This window comes from Paroedura picta, chromosome 11 (assembly GCF_049243985.1).
Source record: "Paroedura picta isolate Pp20150507F chromosome 11, Ppicta_v3.0, whole genome shotgun sequence".
In the NCBI taxonomy this organism is placed as follows: domain Eukaryota; kingdom Metazoa; phylum Chordata; class Lepidosauria; order Squamata; family Gekkonidae; genus Paroedura; species Paroedura picta.
Window position 1 is genome coordinate 40,354,444 of NC_135379.1, and position 19,355 is coordinate 40,373,798.

The 19,355-nt window shown below is 43.0% G+C and overlaps 2 protein-coding genes across 2 annotated transcripts; both read left to right on the top strand.

Moving 5' to 3' along the window:
• Positions 1–214: 214 nt before the first annotated feature.
• On the top strand, positions 215–13,098 carry LOC143820834 (prostatic acid phosphatase-like). Its single transcript, XM_077304137.1, has 7 exons — positions 215–343; positions 3,243–3,338; positions 4,340–4,426; positions 5,266–5,418; positions 10,257–10,355; positions 12,329–12,433; positions 13,066–13,098. The coding sequence occupies exons 1-7, from the start codon at positions 215–217 to the stop codon at positions 13,096–13,098; spliced, it is 702 nt and encodes a 233-aa protein (XP_077160252.1).
• Positions 13,099–14,528: 1,430 nt separating this feature from the next.
• Positions 14,529–17,784, top strand: LOC143820835 (prostatic acid phosphatase-like). The gene is made up of 4 exons (XM_077304138.1): positions 14,529–14,616; positions 15,136–15,218; positions 15,942–16,052; positions 17,629–17,784. The coding sequence occupies exons 1-4, from the start codon at positions 14,529–14,531 to the stop codon at positions 17,782–17,784; spliced, it is 438 nt and encodes a 145-aa protein (XP_077160253.1).
• The last annotated feature ends 1,571 nt before the right edge of the window (positions 17,785–19,355 follow it).

The window sequence follows — 19,355 nt, forward strand, 5'->3', positions numbered from 1 at the left end:
ATGATTATGAGACCTGGACTGAAATGTATGCTGAAATGTCACGTGGATTGCCCAACTGATATATTCCCAGTTCCTACCACTTTATCATATAAAACTTAACCAGAAGGAGGCTGGGCCGATGGAAGCAGCAGGGAGTCTCCACCCCCTTTGTTCTTTATAAAGGTGCTCCACAAAGGCTACTTTTCCCTAGAAGAGTTTTTCTCCTGCCATCAGGATGCTCCTGTCCATGCCATACCTGGGGCACAGCCTCAGTGGCTGGGGTCTCTCCTTTCTCAGCCTCTGCTCCATTCTGCTCCTTCCAAGAGCCACAGGCGCAGGGAGGGAACTGAAGTTTGTGACAGTGGTAAGTATGAGGCTCCTTTGTGGCACTGCTAAAAATGACCCTGCTAGATGCCTAAAGCTGCAAGTTATTTTTTTCTGCACAATAAGCCCTTCAGTTCCATTTACCCACCAAAGGGGAAAGATGTGTTCCCTTTTATGGTGTCCTTCCTTGCAAAATAACTAAGCAATACTCATAGTGCAATCCTATCCATACAGAATAATTGTTCATAGGATTGCACTCAAAGGGCTGCTAGTGTCCATATAGTAGTGGCTGGAGATCTCCTGCTAGTATAACTGGTCTCCATGGGCTTATCTGCACTAGGCTTTTAAAGCTTATAGAGCTTGGTTAACAAAAAGCCATCTGTGCATGATCCTAGTTTCCATTCTGATGCTGCTTGGATCTTTTCTCCCATCTGCACAGCTGAAGATTGACTCTGCAGTCTCACTACTTATTGCCCAACATAACAAAAGTAGATTTTCTCCACTTCAATGATGAAATGCAGGCCCACATATTCTCTTTCAGGTGCAGATCACCCACACCTAAAGCATGGACATTGTGCTAAGGTCTCTGCTGATTGGTTGGCTCCTGGCAGCAGCAGACCCTTTCATTTCCAGCGCTGCCTAAAATCTGTATGATCTAATCTATTTCTCTAATGTATAAGTCCTTTTAAAATAATGTAAGAAGCACTCATGCAAGAAAGGGTTAAAGATCAGCCCACACATTCTTCACAGGAAGGGGGACAGAGAAGAAACTGGTTGCTCTCTCTTTCCAAGCATGGCAATTTGTTTCTTAAAGTGAGGAGAAGTGTCTGTCTTCCTTTGGGGGGAGGAAGTGAGAGGAAACACCAGAAAACCTGGTATAGAGACAATGGAGTATATCTATGATGGTTTATCAGTAAAGACTTTTGAAAATGTTTCCATACCCCCATACACACACACACTTACAATTGCTTTTTAAAGTGTTAATCATCCCCTTAACTTGAAAACAGGAAGTGTTGAAATGCAAAAAGAAAGCCCAACTCCTGCTGGAATCCAATCAACAGAGAACAATTAACAGCTCAAACAAATGTAGGGAGGGGGAGAAAAAGCTTGGCAAGCCAGGTTTTCTTATTAGTATGCAGATTTAAACACTGCAATTTGGAGGAGAATATCTGAGAAAGAAGATAGGTGAAGAGGGTAGAAACAGATAAAAACAGAATGACAATTGAAGAGATACCGCTTAAGATCAAGATTATACTTTGAGTGCAGACAGGGCCCACATTAAAGAAATCATTTCCCCTAGAGAAAATGGCTGCTTTGGAAGATGGGCTCTATGGCAGTATATGCTGCTGAGGTCCTTCCTCTTTTCAACCTCCCCCCTCCCCAACTGTACCCCAGGATCTCTAGAAATCTCACAAAGCAGAGCTGTAAAACTGTAAAAAACAACAACTGCTGTTTGTTGTAACTGTAAAACAACTGTAACCATAAAACAACAAAATTTTGAAGGATAGTGAGAGCAAGAGAAGGAGAGGAAAAAAGTAGAGTGGAGAGGACTTCAGATTGCAGCTCTCATCCACTTTATAGTCCCTGATGTACTTTTTCCTTCATCTTTTTTCTCTGCCCTTCTAATTTCATTATCAAAGGGTTTAGCCTGCCCAACAACAGACTTTTCTCTTTTTTTGCCATCAAGTCACACCATATGGCAATTCCATATGGCTTCCAAAGCAAGAGACATTTGGAGATGGTTTGCCATTGCCCTAGGTGGTCTCCCTTCCAAATACTAACCAGGGCTGATTCCACTTAGCAGCCAATATCGTCACAAGATCCAGTCAGCCTGGGATATCCAGGTCAGGGTGGCAACAGACTGCAGTTTCCTTTATCGGACAAATTTCTAAATGTCAACCGTGAAACAAGCTACACAACACTATCCTTGTCTGGTCAAGCAAGGCCAATGGCAAAATTTGGACTGATTTTTATACTTTGGGAATGGTATTGTATGAATACAATATACTCCAATGAAACTCTAAAACCTATAGAAGTTTCTTCTGAGTGATGGTAACAATTGGGCTTTAAACAAACTCCAAAACAAAATTTGGGTCCAGTAGCACCCTTAAAGCAATAAATTTTTATTCAAGGAATAAACTTTCATGTGCACATGAAAGCCTCTACCTTGAATAAAACTTTGTTCATCTTAAAGGCGCCACTATACTCCAGCTTTGTTGTGCTTCTTCAGATCACCTGAAGAACCACCTAATTCAGATACCCACCTGAATCTGGTTAGTGGTCCCAATAGGATTTGTTTGATTTAAATTCTAGATTGCTCCACCTAATTTACACTCCAGTGCTAAACATTCGTGTATCTGTGTCAGCTATTTTTGTAGTATTAGTGGAACATTAAAGTTAACATCATATCTCTGGAGCTGCCTTACCATTGAGAATCCCCTGAGCCATTGTTCAGGCTTCAAGAAGCCCCAGAAGTGGTGCAATCATGCAGAACATGGTTGGGAAGCAGAGCTCTGTACAAACCCACCTGGTGTCCATCCACTTCCCACCCTCTCCAGGTCCATTAACCATTTTGGGAGTGGGAGTGAGTCAACATGACCATAGACCCACCCATTCGGGAAACCCTTCCAGAGCAGTCAAGAAACCCCAGGGTTTCATGAAGCCCTGGTAGAGAAAGCCTGCTCTTGAACAATAAAACCTCTTTGATTAAAATGGATTAGCAAACTGAGAAATGGAGCAATAACACTGCAATTCTAAACACAGTTACATCCTTCTAAATACATTGAAGTCAGTTGGCTTAGAAAAGTGTAACTCTGTTTAGGATCACCCATTGTTAATTATTTTTAGCAGCTTAGCATGTTGATCATTCCAGCAGGGATATTAAGTCCATATTTATTTAGTTCCTGAAAGCTAATTCAGTCTTCAATCCATTCAACCAGGTTTACCGACATGGCGACAGAACTCCCATTTCATCCTATCCCAAGAACACCGTTCCAGCAACCGTTTGGCCACAAGGATATGGACAACTCACCAGGGTTTGATGTTTGCTCTTGAAAGTCACAGAATCTATTTTATTCACCTTAAGGGTGTTGGCATTCCATTATGTAATTATTAATTGAGGCTCCACTGATAGCCAGGCCAGTTTAGTTACAGCACAGTCAAGAGTGCATTGGGTCATGTTGGCATTCCTGAGAGTTAATTTCTACATTCGTACTTTACTTTTTTTAAGTACTCAGTAAAAGTAGTCGGTAAAAAAAAATTAGTTGTGTTTGAACCCAGCTGCTATAGGGTTACTTTAATAACAAATTGTAGTCTGAGCTGCAATCATTAACGGGTTGGGCCCAGCAAGCCATCATGATATACTGGTTAAGAGCAGCAGTTTCTAATCTGGAGAACCAGTTTTGATTCCCCACTCCTCCACGTGCAGTCAGTTGAGTGACCTTGGACCAGTCATGGTTCTCTCAGACCCTCTCCCAGCCCCATCTACCTCACAAGATGTCTGTTGTAAGGATGGGAACATTAACCAATTGTAAGCCACTTGGAGACTCCTTTGCATACTGAAAAGTGGGGTATAAATTCAAATCTTCTTCTCACAGACATCCAATTCCTGTGCTTGCTATAGCTCCTATCCTACATTCTTGGGGAAAAACAGTCCAATTTCTCTTGTAGCCAATATGGGAGATTGTGCCAAAATCTAAACTTCAATTCTCCATATGTTTTTTAAAAGAATTTAATGTAATCTGTACCCTGCCATTCTCCCTGATGGGAACTCACAGAAGCTTGGATTGTATTATTTTCCTTTGTTTTATCTTCACAACAACTCTGTGAGGTAGGTTAGGTTGAGTGCATATGACTGGCCAAATGTCACTCAGCAGTCCTTGACAGCAGAGAAAATCTCAAGTCCAGCACTCTAAAGACTGCACCATGCTGGCTCGAGGCCTCTCTTACCACTCTGCAATGGATTGTTCAACTAGGTAGAAACAAATGGACATAAAATAAATTAAGTCCCTAACCCATCTAATTATTGCTCCCACAGGAAGGAATGAAGCAGCAGCACAAACTTGGGGAATACTTGAGGGGAAGATACAAAAACCTTTTCAGCCCTCAATATAAAAGAAAGGAGGTAAGTAAAGGAACTGTTCACCCGGCAACAACACATCTATAAATATTGTTAGCAAAGGTAAGGTGGCTACAACATGAAACACTCCAGCCTCCCAGACAGATGAACATGCAACATCTGTGCCAGTGGTGACTAACTGGTGACCAGTATGACTGTCCAGAAGATCCCAGTGTGCAAAGACGAGATGTTGGGATTGCTGAGTGACTGGTGTAAATTCCTGGGGGATAGATCTTACCAGAGCAAAAGAATCTAAACCAGTCGGTGATTAGCTTTGAGGGACAGTTCAAATCGTTGGCTACTACCGTGAAAGCCCTCTGTGGCCTAAGACCAGGCTGTTCCCATAGACACCTATCTATTCCTTAAGCTCATACTCATAGGCCCTCTTTGGGCTCTCCTTTCAGTTCTAAGAAGGGGCCTACTCACTAGAGACAGACAGATCATTCTTTGTAGTGGCACCATCATAAAACCCTTCTGTCCCCCATTTGTCTATCTCATTGATTCCCAACCAGGGCTCCGTAAGAGCTCCTTGATGGCTCCCCTGTATTCTGCTTTAATGGACTAGGCCGAACTTTGGCCCAGAGTTCCTCGAAGTCTGAAAAATATTTCAGGGGCTCTTCCACGGTCAAAAGGTTGAAAAAGACTGGTCTATCTCGATCCTTTCAGCCAGGCATATTCCAGGAGCTCCACGTTCTGTGTAGAATTACACTGTTCTTCACTACTACCAATCTCATTTGCTAATGGACCTCAGGAGAAGATACTATCGGGCTTCATGTCCCTCAACATTTTGCCTGGTGTCTGGCCCATGGGAACTACTCTGATCCACTCCTGTTTTGCCTTTCTAGATTTATGTCCTAAGCACAGACACAGATCGAACCATTATGAGCGCTCAAGCCAATTTAGCTGGCCTCTTTCCTCCAGTAGGTGATCAAATATGGCACCACCGCATAGCTTGGCAGCCTGTTCCAGTTCATACCGTGAGTCATAAAGATGATAAGGTAAGAATGTCTATTATATATTCAGCTGAAACATCAGGTTAGATTCTCTCCCTTGGACATATAATCAGACATATATACTCAGACATACACATGGAGCAAGAGGAATGTTGGCAGGTGGGAATAATTTTGCACGATGGTGGGAGAAAGTCAATAAAAAGAATGGGTATGAGATACGGTTATGCTTGTACCATTTCTAACCTTCATCCCATCTCCAGAGATGTAAGAGGAGGGGCTACCAATGTTACCCCATCTCTGACACTGATGTTGTGTAACACCTATAAACAACAAGACCTCTGTTCTGTTTATTTTATCTCAGAATAGAAAACAGACCCGGTGTGCATGACTGAAACCTGGGTGCCAGAGAGCAAAACAGTCACCTCCCTCCCGGTACTCAGTCCTCCATCAGTCTCAGACTTTGGGTTGGGGGGGGGGGGAGGTTGCACCTTACCTGGCTACTAACACTGTATCTAGCCCCAGAACACCTAACTGTAGTGATCCATGCGATGGTCACCTCCAGGCTGGATTACTATAACTCATTTTATGTGGGAGTTCCCTTATTCCTTACCCAGAAATTACATCTGGTACAGAAAGTAGCTGCAGAGGTCCATATGAGGACCCCATGGAGTGTTCACATATGACCTGTTCTCCAGAAGCTGCACTGGCTGCCAGTTGAATTCCAGAGCAGGTCTAAGGTGTTGATTTTAACCTTTCAAGCCTTTCACTTTTGGAAACTTCATACCTGAGGGACTATCTCTCCATATACGCCCCCAGAAGAGTTCTTCATTCTGCAAATTCCAACATGTTGTTGGTCCCCGTCCCGAGACAAGTGTGCCTTGTATTGACCTTTTTGGCCCTGGCTTCAGTCTGATGGAATGAGCCGCCAACAAAGACCTGAGCCCTTGCAGAACTTCCAAAGTGCCATATGGCCTGTAAAGTAGTGCTCTTGATGGGCACTTGGTTGAGGCCACAGCTGTACTCTTACCATCTGATAGGGCCCCCTTGTCTACCTGTCAAGTTTCCAGAAACAGCTCAGGAGTGGCATGCTCCCAGGAAGATCATTTCAAGGGAGAAGGATGCATGAAGTTGGATACACATGTCAGAGCCAAAACTCATACAGGCAGTTGAATCAGACAAGGGCAGAAGAGGGTCTGTAATCCAGGTGTGTAGGTCAGTAAAATGCAGAGAATCTGATTGAAGCAAGGTGGCAGGAACAGGGAGTGCCAGCTCAGGAATGAGCCAGCACAGCAAGCTGTTGCCTCCATCCTAGTTTTAAGCTTCATGCTCAGCTAAACATGAACAGCTGCCTAATTAGTCAGGGCTCTGCAAGCACTCACAGATGCCAGATCTGCACTGAACTGCTAATCTAGCTGATCAGCATCTCTCAAGAAACATGAAGCATTGCTTTCCATGCCGTTGTTCTCTGGGCTCAGGAGCATTCTTCAGGAATGCTGGAGGCAAGATGGTGCTTCTGACACCAACTAGGTGCCCATAGTGAGTGTTTGCACCTGGTTCAGGTTCTGAGCTGGGTTCCTAGAGCCTGCTACTGGTTCCTGTGGGTCCGGTACTGATCCTGGCAAAACTCTCCACACTGCTTCTTCTTCAGAATCTGATGGACCTGACACTGCCAAAGCCCTCACAAGTCAGAAAAAGCTTTTTCTGATGCACATGAGATTACACTCTGAGTACAGAACTTAATGATAGCAAAGAGTGGTGACTTTAGGGACATAACATAGGAATTGGTCTCCAAAAAGGATAAAATTTATACATTACAGATCCCACTGAACCATTCAGCTATACATTATAGAGAGTTCTATATAGGTATATTTATATAGAGAGTGTATTATTATAATCTTGACCACTGAGGAAGACCCAGAAGGGTCGAAATGCGTTTGGTCCTTGGTTCTATGTGCTGTTAGTTCGGTATAGTTTTTAAGAAGTTTTTATTCTGTTTTTAATTGTGCACCATAATAAATATTTAACAAATTTTACATTATTTTTACTGTTCAGCTCAACTTGTGAGTTCCTACCTGTTAAGGTTGGGTTTTGTTCCTTTTTTGGTTTAGCACTGCCTAAGCCCTTGCCCAGGCTTCTGAGCCATTCCCTTCGCATCTACGTCAGGCCAATTATTTTGTATGACAAGCAGCTTTAACATCAGGCCAGAAAGATGTTGTTAACTGACAGAAGCAGTGTTTTACTAGTTTAATTTTAAGGTTTGAAATGTTTTACCACTTGAGATTTTTTCTTTTTTTAAGTCGCCCCAATACCTTCTTGGGCCTTAGCTGTACTGGGCTTTTAAAGTTTGTTGGGTTCAGTTTATAAAAAGCAATCTGCACGTGACCCTGATCTTCATTCTGATGCTGCTCATTTTTTCCCTCCAATTCACACTGCTAAAGATCAATCCCGGAGTCACACTACTTATAACCTAGTATATCCAAGAGTGGATTTTTTCTAGTTCATTGGAGAAATATGGGCCCATGGCACCCTCTTCGGGCCCTGTCTCTCTCAAAAGTTCTCCCCCCCATGGCTCCAGTACTGATGTTGTTCAGAGGCCTCTGCTGATTGGCTGGCTTCCAGAAGGAGCAGTCCCTTTCACCTCCAGTGCTGCCTTTAATCTATCCAAGCTTTCATTCTATGTTTTCCCTCATTTACAAGTTCCCTTTAAGCAATGAGAGGAGCACTCTCAGAAGGAGTTAAAGACCAGCCTGCAGTTGCCTCCGTGCTTTTCCCTTCTCCCAGTCTCCACACCTTCTTCACACCTGGGGGGGAAGCTTGCCAAGGCTGCCATATCTCTGCTTTTTCACACCTTTTTAAAATCTTGACAATTTTTAAATCTTCAAAAAGATTTTTTTTAAAAAACCTCCTGTGTGGGGAAAAAACCTGAAAATCAACTGCTAGACTTCAACTCATAAAGTTATGCTCTCAAGACAATGCTGAAGTTAGGTGTCTGTGTGCCCTACTCACAATGTTCATTGACAGTATATTAATATTTTTAAAGAATGAAATGAGATTACTCCTCCCATTCATTTTTAAAGAAAGAAATAAGCATCCCCTTCATGCTATTTATTTATTTATTATATTTCTATACCACCCTCCTCCTTTAAAAAATAAATTGTCAAGTGGAGAAGGGGAAAGGTGGAGAAAAGGAAAGATCAGAGAGAGGACAGCCTTGATGAGCATTTCTCCCTTCCTCCACCCCCCCCCCCTAGCATGGGAAGACTGGAAGAAGGGAACATGGCTTGTCTTTATTAATTCTGGCATTAATGCTTATCACTTTAATTTGGGGACAATGCTTCTACAGCATAACATTTTTCTATAGCATAAAATCTGAGCTAAAATAAAGGAACCACTGAAATTTATTTTTGTTTTTTATTTCAAGCCCTCCACTCCCATGAGCGACCCATGGTGGGTATTATCCCCAATAAAACCCAATAAAATGCCTAATATACTTAAGTATCAACAAATGCATTAAAAAGCAAAGACCAGAAGTGAAAAGCCTGCTCCTGTCGGAAACAAATCAACAGAGACCAATCAACAGCTCAAAGGAGGGGGGGAATATCTGCAATCCAGTTTTTCTTATTAGCATGCAAATATAAGTCTAGCAACTTGAAGGAAATAATCTGAGAAAGAAGGTAGGTGCAGAGTGCAGGAACTGATGCAAACAGAATGAGGATTGAAGAGATACAGCTTCAAATTAGAATTAAACTGTGAATGCAGAAAGCACCTTGGAGAGCACCTTAAAGAGGGGCAGCCTAGAAATCCATGTGCATTCATAGCCTGATGTCAGTCACTGAATTTGGGATGCCAGCCTCCCAGTGGGACCTGGGGATCCCCTGAAATTACAGCTCATCTCCAGACCATAGAGCTAAGTCCTCCTGGGGGGAAATGGATGCTTTGGAGGAAGGACTCTATGGCATTGTCCTTCCCCCCTCGGGCTCCATCCCCAAATCTCCAGGATCTGGCAATCCCCCCCCCCTGTTCCCCATCAGAAGCCAAGGACTGTCTAGACACCTGACACTAGATTGCTGTGAGAACAAATACCTTGAATGCTGCAAAGCTTTAGCTAACATTGATGCTCATTAGGAACATCTAGAGTGTACAGCAAAAGACAACCTTATCCCAGTAGCAGCATCTAGCCTGAAGGAGAAGAAAAAGAGGTGGTTATATATATACCACTGTTCACTACCTGAAGGAGTCTCAGAGCAGTTTCCAAGCACCTTTCCCTTCCTTTCCCACTACCTTGGTACAATGGCCAGGAGCAGCAGCCTCCCATCTAGAGAACCAGGTTTTATTCCCCATTCCTCCACAGGCAGCCAGTTGGGTGGCTTTGAGATTGTCAGTTCTCTCAGCATAACCTATCTCACAAAGTGGCTGTTGTGGGAAGAGGAAAGGAAGGCAATTAGAAGCTGCTTTGAGGCTCATTCAGGTAGGGAAAATCAGGGTACCAAAAAACAGCTGTTCTTCTGTGAGGCAGGTGGGACTGAAAGAGCTCTAGGAGAATTGTTCTGTGAGAAAAGCTCTAAGACAACTGTGACTGGCCTAAGGTCACCCAACTGGCTGCATGTGGAAAACTGGGGAATCACACCCAGGTCTCCAGATTAAAGGCCACTGATCTTTAACCACTGATCTACACCACACTACCTCTCACATCATGCTTGCTTTCATGAAGATTTCTGGGGAACTCCCAAGCTTGCATGAAGTGTTGCATGTCATTATGTTGGCCCTAATACAGGCACTGCATGGATTGTTTCTTGATTTTCCTGCTTTTATTTTTGGATTAGGGACAAATCACAGTAACAGGACCTCTTCTGTTTGATGCATTTTATCATTTTTTGTTTCAGCTATTATCATATCCTCTCCTAGAATGTCCACGATTTCGTAGACTTCTGAAGGAAACCATGGATTCAAGTCAATTCAAGCTCAAACTGAAAGGCTATGTGGTAAGAAAAAAAATGCATTCCCAGTGGATGACCTGCCAACTAGCCTCACTTCATTTCTAGAAATTACCTTTACAGTTCCAGAGATTATAAACCCGTTTCTTCTTCAATAACGCTATGGCATTTCCCAAGGTTCTTTCATAATATATTGAATAGTGCAGGCGTCTTCAACAGTCTCATAAGCTACTAGTAGTTTGCCAGAAGCTACATCCACTAGAAGGCTCAAGAAAAGATTGTGAGAAGATCTACTCTGTTTTTTTTAAAACATATATTAAATATTTCATAGGGTTTTTCACCGTGCTGCTGAATTGAAGTTGGGATTTTTGGACCAGACTTGGCCCAAAAAGTCCCTCCAGAAAAAATAGATTTGCAGAGTTGCAAAGCAAGTTTTTTGAAAGTTTGCAGTTATTGGTTAGGCACAGATCCAAACTCACAGGACTTTGGGGTTCAAAAGGAATTATTGTTACTGGAATGTTTATACACAAACATACGTCATATACATCTGCTTCAGTTTCCCCAATGAGGCAGAGTACAAAAGCTTAGAAAGTTGTTACAAAGGAAAATGTATTGCAAGCCCTTTGGTTGGCCTGCCTGCTGGAGTACATGCCAGATAGAGAGATCAGACACCTGAAGGAGGCTCCTTCTCCTTCTTGCAAGGCAGAAGTCCTCCTCTTCCTGAGTAAATAGGAAGCGGGCAGGAGCCCAGCTTAAACAAAGGAACTTCCTGCCACGTGGAGCATGCAGTAGGGTGGCACCATGATGTCCTTGTTGGGATGTGTTGAAAACAACAAGCCTGAAATGTTACCTGCCAGGTATCTCATACTGGAGAGGTCATAGAAATGTACCATTTGCAGATGTCTTTTTAGATTACAACACAACGGGCATTACTGAACATCACCAGGTAACTCTTAAGTTGAGTGGGAGAGACTTTCCCACAAGCTAGGCCTAAACCACCATCCCACTAAGGAACCCTCTCACAGCCTTGATTATGGAGAAGACTTTTTTCATGACTCATGCATCCTCAGGCTTTAGGGGATCCACAGAAAAGAAAACCTGTCTCAGAATTCAGAGTAAGTGAAAATATGTAGCTAGACTTCAAACCCATCTCATAGTCCAAAGACCCAGTCCAGGAAGAAACCCCTTTCCTGTCCTGTTAGTAGGTCAAGCTTGACTGCCAAAAATGAAAACAGGTATGTTGCTCTGTTTCACATGTGCAGGTAAAGCTTTTTAAATTATTGTTATTATTTGCCTCTTAATTCCACAAATATTAGATAACTTGCTCTGAAGAGAAGCCTTCTTACTGGCAATTGTGGAATGTTGTCAAGCAGGGCATTTGCTGCTGGCACAAGCCAGAGATATCCTTCCAGTGTCTTTATTCTGACAAAGGGTATCTAAACAGGCATGACCACAGAGAAGCCATAGAATGTACAAATAAAGCAAAGAAGGACATGTCAATAGTGTCAGATTTTCTGTTTGGTATGTGTTTAGCTCCATCTAGTGTTTGATTTAATATTGCATCATGCTGGACATAAGGTGAAAGTAAAGGTATCCCCTGTGCAAGCACCGGGTCATGTCCGACCCTTGGGGTGACGCCCTCTAGTGTTTTCATGGCAGACTCAATACGGGGTGGTTTGCCAGTGTTTTCCCCAGATGCTGGACATACACCAATGTAAAATAGAATCAACCACTAGATGGTGCAAAACATGTGCAGAGGAGAACAAATACACAAAGCAACAGAAACACACAAGCAAGGAAAATCAGAATGCAGAAAAGCCCAATGGTAATGACAGAAACAAGAATAAACTACTGGGTTATTTGCCACAGGCAGTTGGTGGGTCTTTGCATGTTCTATAATTGACATTAAATGCCAATGTTGAAGGCATTTATTGTAATCCATGTCATGTCACTCAACACAGGGACATTCTGTTTGTTGATTTGTATTTGTAGGCTATTGATCTTTTGTTTTTCTTTTTCAGCCATTCTTAGGTCAAATAGCACCTCGACTAGGATATGATGTGAAAACTCTTCTGGATGTGAACAATTACAGGCTTTGGACCGCATATGATGCCTTACTTGTTCAGGTAGGATTAATTAGCTATTACAGTATAGCATATCCAGCTTCCACAAAAAGAACCCTTATCAGGACCATGTCACATGCTCAAAGATCACCTCTGGCCAGAATTCACGGTGAATGGCTTCTATTCATGTAGCAGAGAGATGCCCTATTGGCTCTTCTCCTTGGCCAGGCCAAAGATGGAGCTGTGTTTAGTTTCATGACTATTTTCAAAGTTTTCATTGCCATTACCAAACTAACTGCTGAGGCTGCTTTTCAGATGGGGAGAAGGGAGGGGCTCTGTAATCCCTTTTCTCCCTGCCTTTTCCTGCTGGAATATGCCCTTTTCTCCAATTTTAGCCCAAGCGAGTACCCACATATTTTCTTCACTTGAGATAAAGGCATCTTGACATTGGTAGAGGAGGAAAACAATTAACACCCCCACTTTTCCAGCCATTCTTCCAATGAAAAAAGCAGCCTTCCAGTGATGGAAGGAGCAAATTCGGTGCTGGTTTATGGGGTCCCTCTTGTGAGCAAGAGGCCCCTAACATGAGGAGTGGGAAAGGCCACATCCACCACAGTGCCAGTTCTGGCAGAGTGTAAAGACAGGGATAGTTTCCTCTTTTCCGCATTCACACCACATCCTGCTGTATCCCACAGGTGGCTCTGAAGGAGAAGGTACATGCAAACTAGACTGGCAGACAGGGGTGGCAATATTAGCAGAGGTACCCTCTCTTGCTTGCTGGCTCTGCCTTTTCTTTCTCTGCCAGTCTCCACAGTAGGAGGGTATTAGGCAATGGAGAGGAAGAGGAGAAACTCCCGTAGGTAATGGGGCTTCATGCCTGGGAATAGAGTAGGCTGCTCTTGGTTGGAAAACTTGTGGCTGGAATCTGAGGATTGCAGGTTTTGGGGAGGGAAGGAATTTGAGCAGAATATAATGCCATAGACCATCTTTTCTCCAGGGATACATTTCCTCAATTGCTTGACAATCAGCTGTAATCCCAGGTGATCTCTAGCCACCACCTGGAGGCTGGCAACCAAACCAGGGAATGACTTCCATTAACTTCCACTCCCCACACTATAAATTAATATTTGGCCAGTCTGTCTTTATGGTGGAGCACTTTCACAACCACTTCACTGTGAAGGTGCCTAATGCTCACAGAACTCGCCACATGGATACAACTAATTTTAAGTCAAGCAAGTTCAGTTTAACAGCCCAATATTAATGCAGTTCATTTGAAAGTAAGTCTTACTGTAATCATGCCTGTAAAACCATTACAAAAGGAAGGGTTCTTTGGATCTGGTTGTAATGACCCCTTTAGGCACTAGGCCAGTTCATACAAGACACATATGTGGCTTGCGATGACCATCCTCTTCCACTGAGCACAAAATTTTGGGAGGAATGCACATGGAGGTAGAAGACACTTGCCTAACCAGGCAGATCAGCCAAATCAACCCTAGTGATCATTGGGGGGACACACTCCATGATCAGATTGCCCACACATCGCTTCTCATTCTTGGTATTGATGGATATTGAGTGGTGGGCCCCGTGGTAGTGGTCTGCAATATCCGGAAAAGTTAGCAGAGTTCTTAATTAAGCGAGTGGGTGCAGCATGATATTGATGCCTGCCATGTGCATGTAGGCCAAAAACAACAAACCAAGAAAGCACACTCTGGTTGTGCAATTAACTAATGCGACAACTAATTATTAGTGAAATCCATTCTAGACAGGAAAAGTAAGGAAATAGCCTAATAATCTAATCTAGTTAGTTGGATGGGGAGAGGTTCAGAAGGGATCTTTCCACCCAGCATGCTGCCGGCAAGCAGGCAGGCAGGCAAGATGGTGAGAGGTAAGAAGAAGAAGCAAAAAAAAGGAAGTTGTTCCTAAGGGAATCAGAGAGATCAGAAAGGCGAGTGTTCAGTGTTCCTGTCTATCTCACTGACCCTATGGTCAGGAATCTCCCCTTGCTGGAGGATGAAGCAAGAGTCATCACACAAGGCACGACTTTCAACAAGAATGATGTGCATGCCTAGCAGCTCCCACATGGATCACATTAAACTCACTTTTTTAACACTAGAAAATCTATAAACTTGCTACTCCAAAATGGACAGACAAGTCAACAATGGAAAATCTGAAATCCCTGCTGGAAATAGCCATAACGGCAGTCTTTGGAGACCACAAGAGAGAAGAGAAAGCCCGACTGCAAGGAGGCAAGTCTCCCATTGGCCGGTTTCCCTGTGACACGTATGCTACAAGTGGCCTTGTATCTGAGTGAGAACTGAGTGATTTCACAGGGATAGAAGCACAATTCTTCAGATGCAGATAAGATTGCCCTTTTATTACCTATATATATATGCTAATTTGCTGCTATTCTCAGGTCTTACCAAATGCATAAAGCCTCTTTTTTGCTATACTTATTGATCAGTTACTTATACATATTGGCTCTAAAATTATATTCAGAGGCCTACGATGACTAATAAAATTGTACTTGACATTGGTTATTATTGGAAATACCCATTGATTGATTGATTACATTTATAGTCCATCCTTTCCCAGAGGCGTGCTTAGCTAGAATTCAGTATTTCCTGGAATTAAAAATAAAGTTTTTTCAGATATCCTTAGCTGAAAAATAAATCCCTCATAACCAATAAAGGAGAAATGGCAGAGAGTTCTGAAATGTGTCTTGGCTTCTCTCTCTGACATTCATCTTCTTTCTCTTGCCCATCCAGGTCTGCTTGTGAAAGAGATTTTGAACCAGATCACAAAAGCTGCCACCACTGCTGACCCCCGAAAAATGATAATGTATTCAGCAGTAAGTACTGGAGGGAAATGCCTTCTTGCTTTCTTTTCTGTGGTTAACACGGAACATGTTGTTATCATCATCATCATCATCAATCATTTTATTTATATCCCGCCTTCCCCCCGGAGGCTCGAGGCAGGTTACATAAAACAATCCCATTAAAACAATATCATACAAGCATGAAGCCACAACTAATCCTTAACAACATAGTTATAGTGGCCAAGAGTGGCGGCCAGGTTCAATAACTAACCCAATCTCTACCCCCACTAAAAGGGAAGTGGAGGGGAGCTGCTGACATATGGAACTGGTACTTTGTGTTCTGTCCTAAGCGAGCAGTCCCATGATGTAGAGAAAGTTTAGTGCCAGTCAAAGCCTGTAAGAGACTGTTAGTATGAATGAAAGCAGGTTGGGCGCATGTTAGATACATGGAACATGTTTTACATGGAAATGAACACACATTCTACAACCTATGTGGAATGGGCCCTAGAAACAGAAAGGAAAAATCAAAGCATCCACTGGAGGGAGCATGTGGGAAAGGAAACAAAGACAAACCGTAGGAACCTGCAACCAATGAAATAACATATGCAAGAAAACCCTTTTATCAAAAAGATTGTGAGAAAGAATGCCCGTTATGACCTCCTTTGAACCAATGAGATTTGAGAAAACAAAAAGGGTGCCATGACCATATACACACACAAACAGTCTTTCATTTGAATTTCTTATTCTTCTTTGCAGCATGATATGACGATAATTGCCCTCCAATCAGCCCTGGGTGTATTCGATAAAAAGCTACCTCCTTATGCTGCCTGCCACTTTTTTGAACTCTACAAAGAGGCGGATGGGCAAGTATTCACTCAGACGCAAAATGCAACCGGGCTTTCCCGGGGAATCCCTTTTTATACTCACTTGCCTTCTCAAACTAGTCCAAGGGCCACCTTTGACCAACAATCTGTCAGCTGCTGACAGAAACAAGGAACATCATTGCATGTCTTTTGTGCTGAGATTGAACGATGGCTGTTCAAAATGTATTAAGAAAGGGATTAATTCATAATCCCCACAACAGTTGTGATATTTTAAAATATAGCCTTCCGGCACCAGCAGAGGAAGGTTATCTTTCCTGAGACAACAGGTAAAGGCATGTGCTTGGACTGCAACATCACTGAGGGAACACATACTTGCACTGCAAGGGTTGGAGTTCGGGGGGGGGGGGGTCTTGTATATCCTGTGACTCAAACATAAGACAAGTTGCGATCCACATGCACCAGAGCATGAAGGCAGAAACAGCTGCAGCTGTCTCCTCCACACTCCTTTCTCCTCCTCAAAATGTCCTGAGAAGCTATTTTCAGCTCAGTTTGCAATATCACTTTATTTACACAGTTGTATGTGAGTTTTGCAACAGAATCAATCACGGCTCCTGGGCTCGTTTAGGGGAACAAGGCGAACAGAAGGCAGTGAAGACTGAAGCTGCTTCTTCCCGTATACTGTGGCCTCATTGAGAGAAGGACTTGATTGAGTCTGGGAGGCATAAATCTCCCACATTATGTCAGATTCAAAGTCCTCCTGTTATTGCCTAACCAACAGGAGGACTTTGAAATCTGTACATTGACAATGACATATATGAATAACCTTCTGCCCTTTTCTTTGGAAGGGGTCTGACCTTTAGCAGACGTTTTCTTCCTGTCATATAGACCTGATGCCACTAATTTAGTGTTATGTCAATTGCCCTTTATACTTCCTCCTCGTGTGGCATCATGTGGCACCCCAAACACAGAGGAGGACCAAAGAAGTGATACTATGAAGAGCAGTGACTGAGCCCTGCAAATAACAAGGAGTCAAATCAAGTCCACAGCTGTTGCCAGGGCCCAAAGGGGAAACTTTCACATAACTATTAATTTGTTCAGAAATAAGGTTTAAAAAGACAGGAAACATCTGTGAATGGGAGATTGTAGTTAATATGAAGTCGAGAAAGAAAACAGCACAACCTTTAGAGACCACGATGGAGGCAGCCATTGGGTAGCCCCAAATTAGTTTCCACTTTAACTACTGAAATCACTGTAACCAGGAATTTCCAAAACTCACAGTAAGTCAGAGGGCAATCCGGGTCTACAACTGGAAATGCAGACTTTAATATGGAAGCGGACAGAAAAGTCAGCCCTTTAAAAATGCAAATCTAAACAATATTGCTAGTGCGGAAACAGTATAAGCAATTTCCCCCAAGCAAATGACATCTAGAAATTAAAACTCTAGAAACCTTCTGATTGGTTCAAGACATCAAAAGGTAGTTTTTATACTGTCAGTGGTTAGCCATGTACAGTTTCCCAAATCTTATGAGAAGACATCTCAGAATAGCATTTCTGTGTGGTACTCAAAACAGGTGATAACCTAATTCTCTTCTTCTCTTGGATGCAATCAAATCAGCAAGTATACCATTGAGATGTTCTACCTGACGGACATCACTAAAAGCCCTACTCAACTCACATTGCCAGGCTGCTCCAAGGCTTGTCCCCTTGACAAGTTTAAACAGTTGGTGGCTCCGATCATAGTGAATGACTGGAAAGCAGAGTGCCAGAAGGCATAGGAAGTCAGGATAAGGGGGAGGTAAGTAACCGTATCCTCTGTTTGTCCTCTGGGAACAATATTGGGAGTGATGGTAAACAGATATAAGGTGGTGTCCTTAAGATTCCCAACTTGGCCTTCCTTATAAAAATATGGTTTATATTCATTAGTAGGCTTGTACTTGCTTTTTGCATTTCAGATCTGAAACCCCAAATAGATCTGGCATCTTAAAAATGGTCTTCAACAGAACTCCACTTCATATGTACTTGGCCTTCTCTTTAAACATCTAGTCTGAGAAGGCTGGTGAGGCTAGGGAAACAAGGCACTCTCCCCACACTTTTTGCAGGCAAACATTGTGTTTAGGGCATGTTGGAAAGAACCCTATTCCCCCCTCAGCCGTTCAATCTTGTCACTCAGTTTCAGGAAACAGGGAGCAGGGAGAAAACCAATTCTCCTTGCTGTCCAGAAATACTCATGGAATTCCCGAAACAGCTGAGAGGTAAAAGTGAACCATTTTTCCTTCCCATCCTACAGACAGGTGTCCCTCAGCTGGGAAATTTAGTGCCATCCAGAGCAGGGTTACTCACTTCTTACTCCCTGTGGACATAGGGCCAAATTAAATTAGATAGGTGTGCCCATGAGTGCCTCTGTGACATGCCACCATTTTAAAGAGTTCCAACCTGGGAACTAGGGTTGGCCGCTTCGGCATCCGAAACGGCCATTCCTGTCTAAAGCAGCCAGCGCCACAGTGTGGGGGGGAGGGGAGGCGCGGGCACTTGCATGCCAGTTAGCACACATGCACAGGCGCAGAGCTCCCTGTTCAACCTTGTCACTTAATTTCAGAAAACAGGAAGTGGGAGAAAACCAATTCTTCTCACTGTCCAGAAATATTTATGGAGTTCCTGAAACAGCTATAGAGAGGTGTCCTTCAGCAAGGAAATGTAATGCCATCCAAAGCAGGGTTATGCTCTTCTTAGCCACTATGGATATAGGAGCAATTAAATTAGATGGGTGTGTCCCCGAGTTTGCTTCTGTGACATGCTACTATTATAAAGAGTGAGTTCCTACCTGGGAACGCCTTTAAAGTACTCCAAAGAGGCCTGTTTCTAGTTGGGACCAGGGCAGCACGTAGAGAGGAGAGATCCACTCTATTTTTCCAACCAAAAACTGCTGAGGGTGTAATATGCCCCTCTGCCCCATTTCAAGACAGAAAAATATTGTGGATGATACCATCCTTTCCCTATGCTGTGGTGATCCCAACCAGAATCAATCTCCCACAGCCCAGTTAAAAGGGGTCCCTTGGGGGGAATTCACTTTTTAAAATGATGGCATGCAACCAAGGTGAACTTGGGGACACCTATCTTGACTAGCTGAACACTTTTGAAGAGTTTAAGGATGGTGCTCATGAGGCTTGGAGTACATTTGCTTTGTAACGCATATGAAGAGCCTACACAGAACAAAAAGATCATTCACATAAGAAATCCTTCTCCTACCCCTATCAACAACTTTACATTTTTATGAATAGCCTGAGAAATTCACGCATGAAGTGGAGGGAGTAGGGAGGCAGAAAGGAATTTCCTCTTGATATAAATA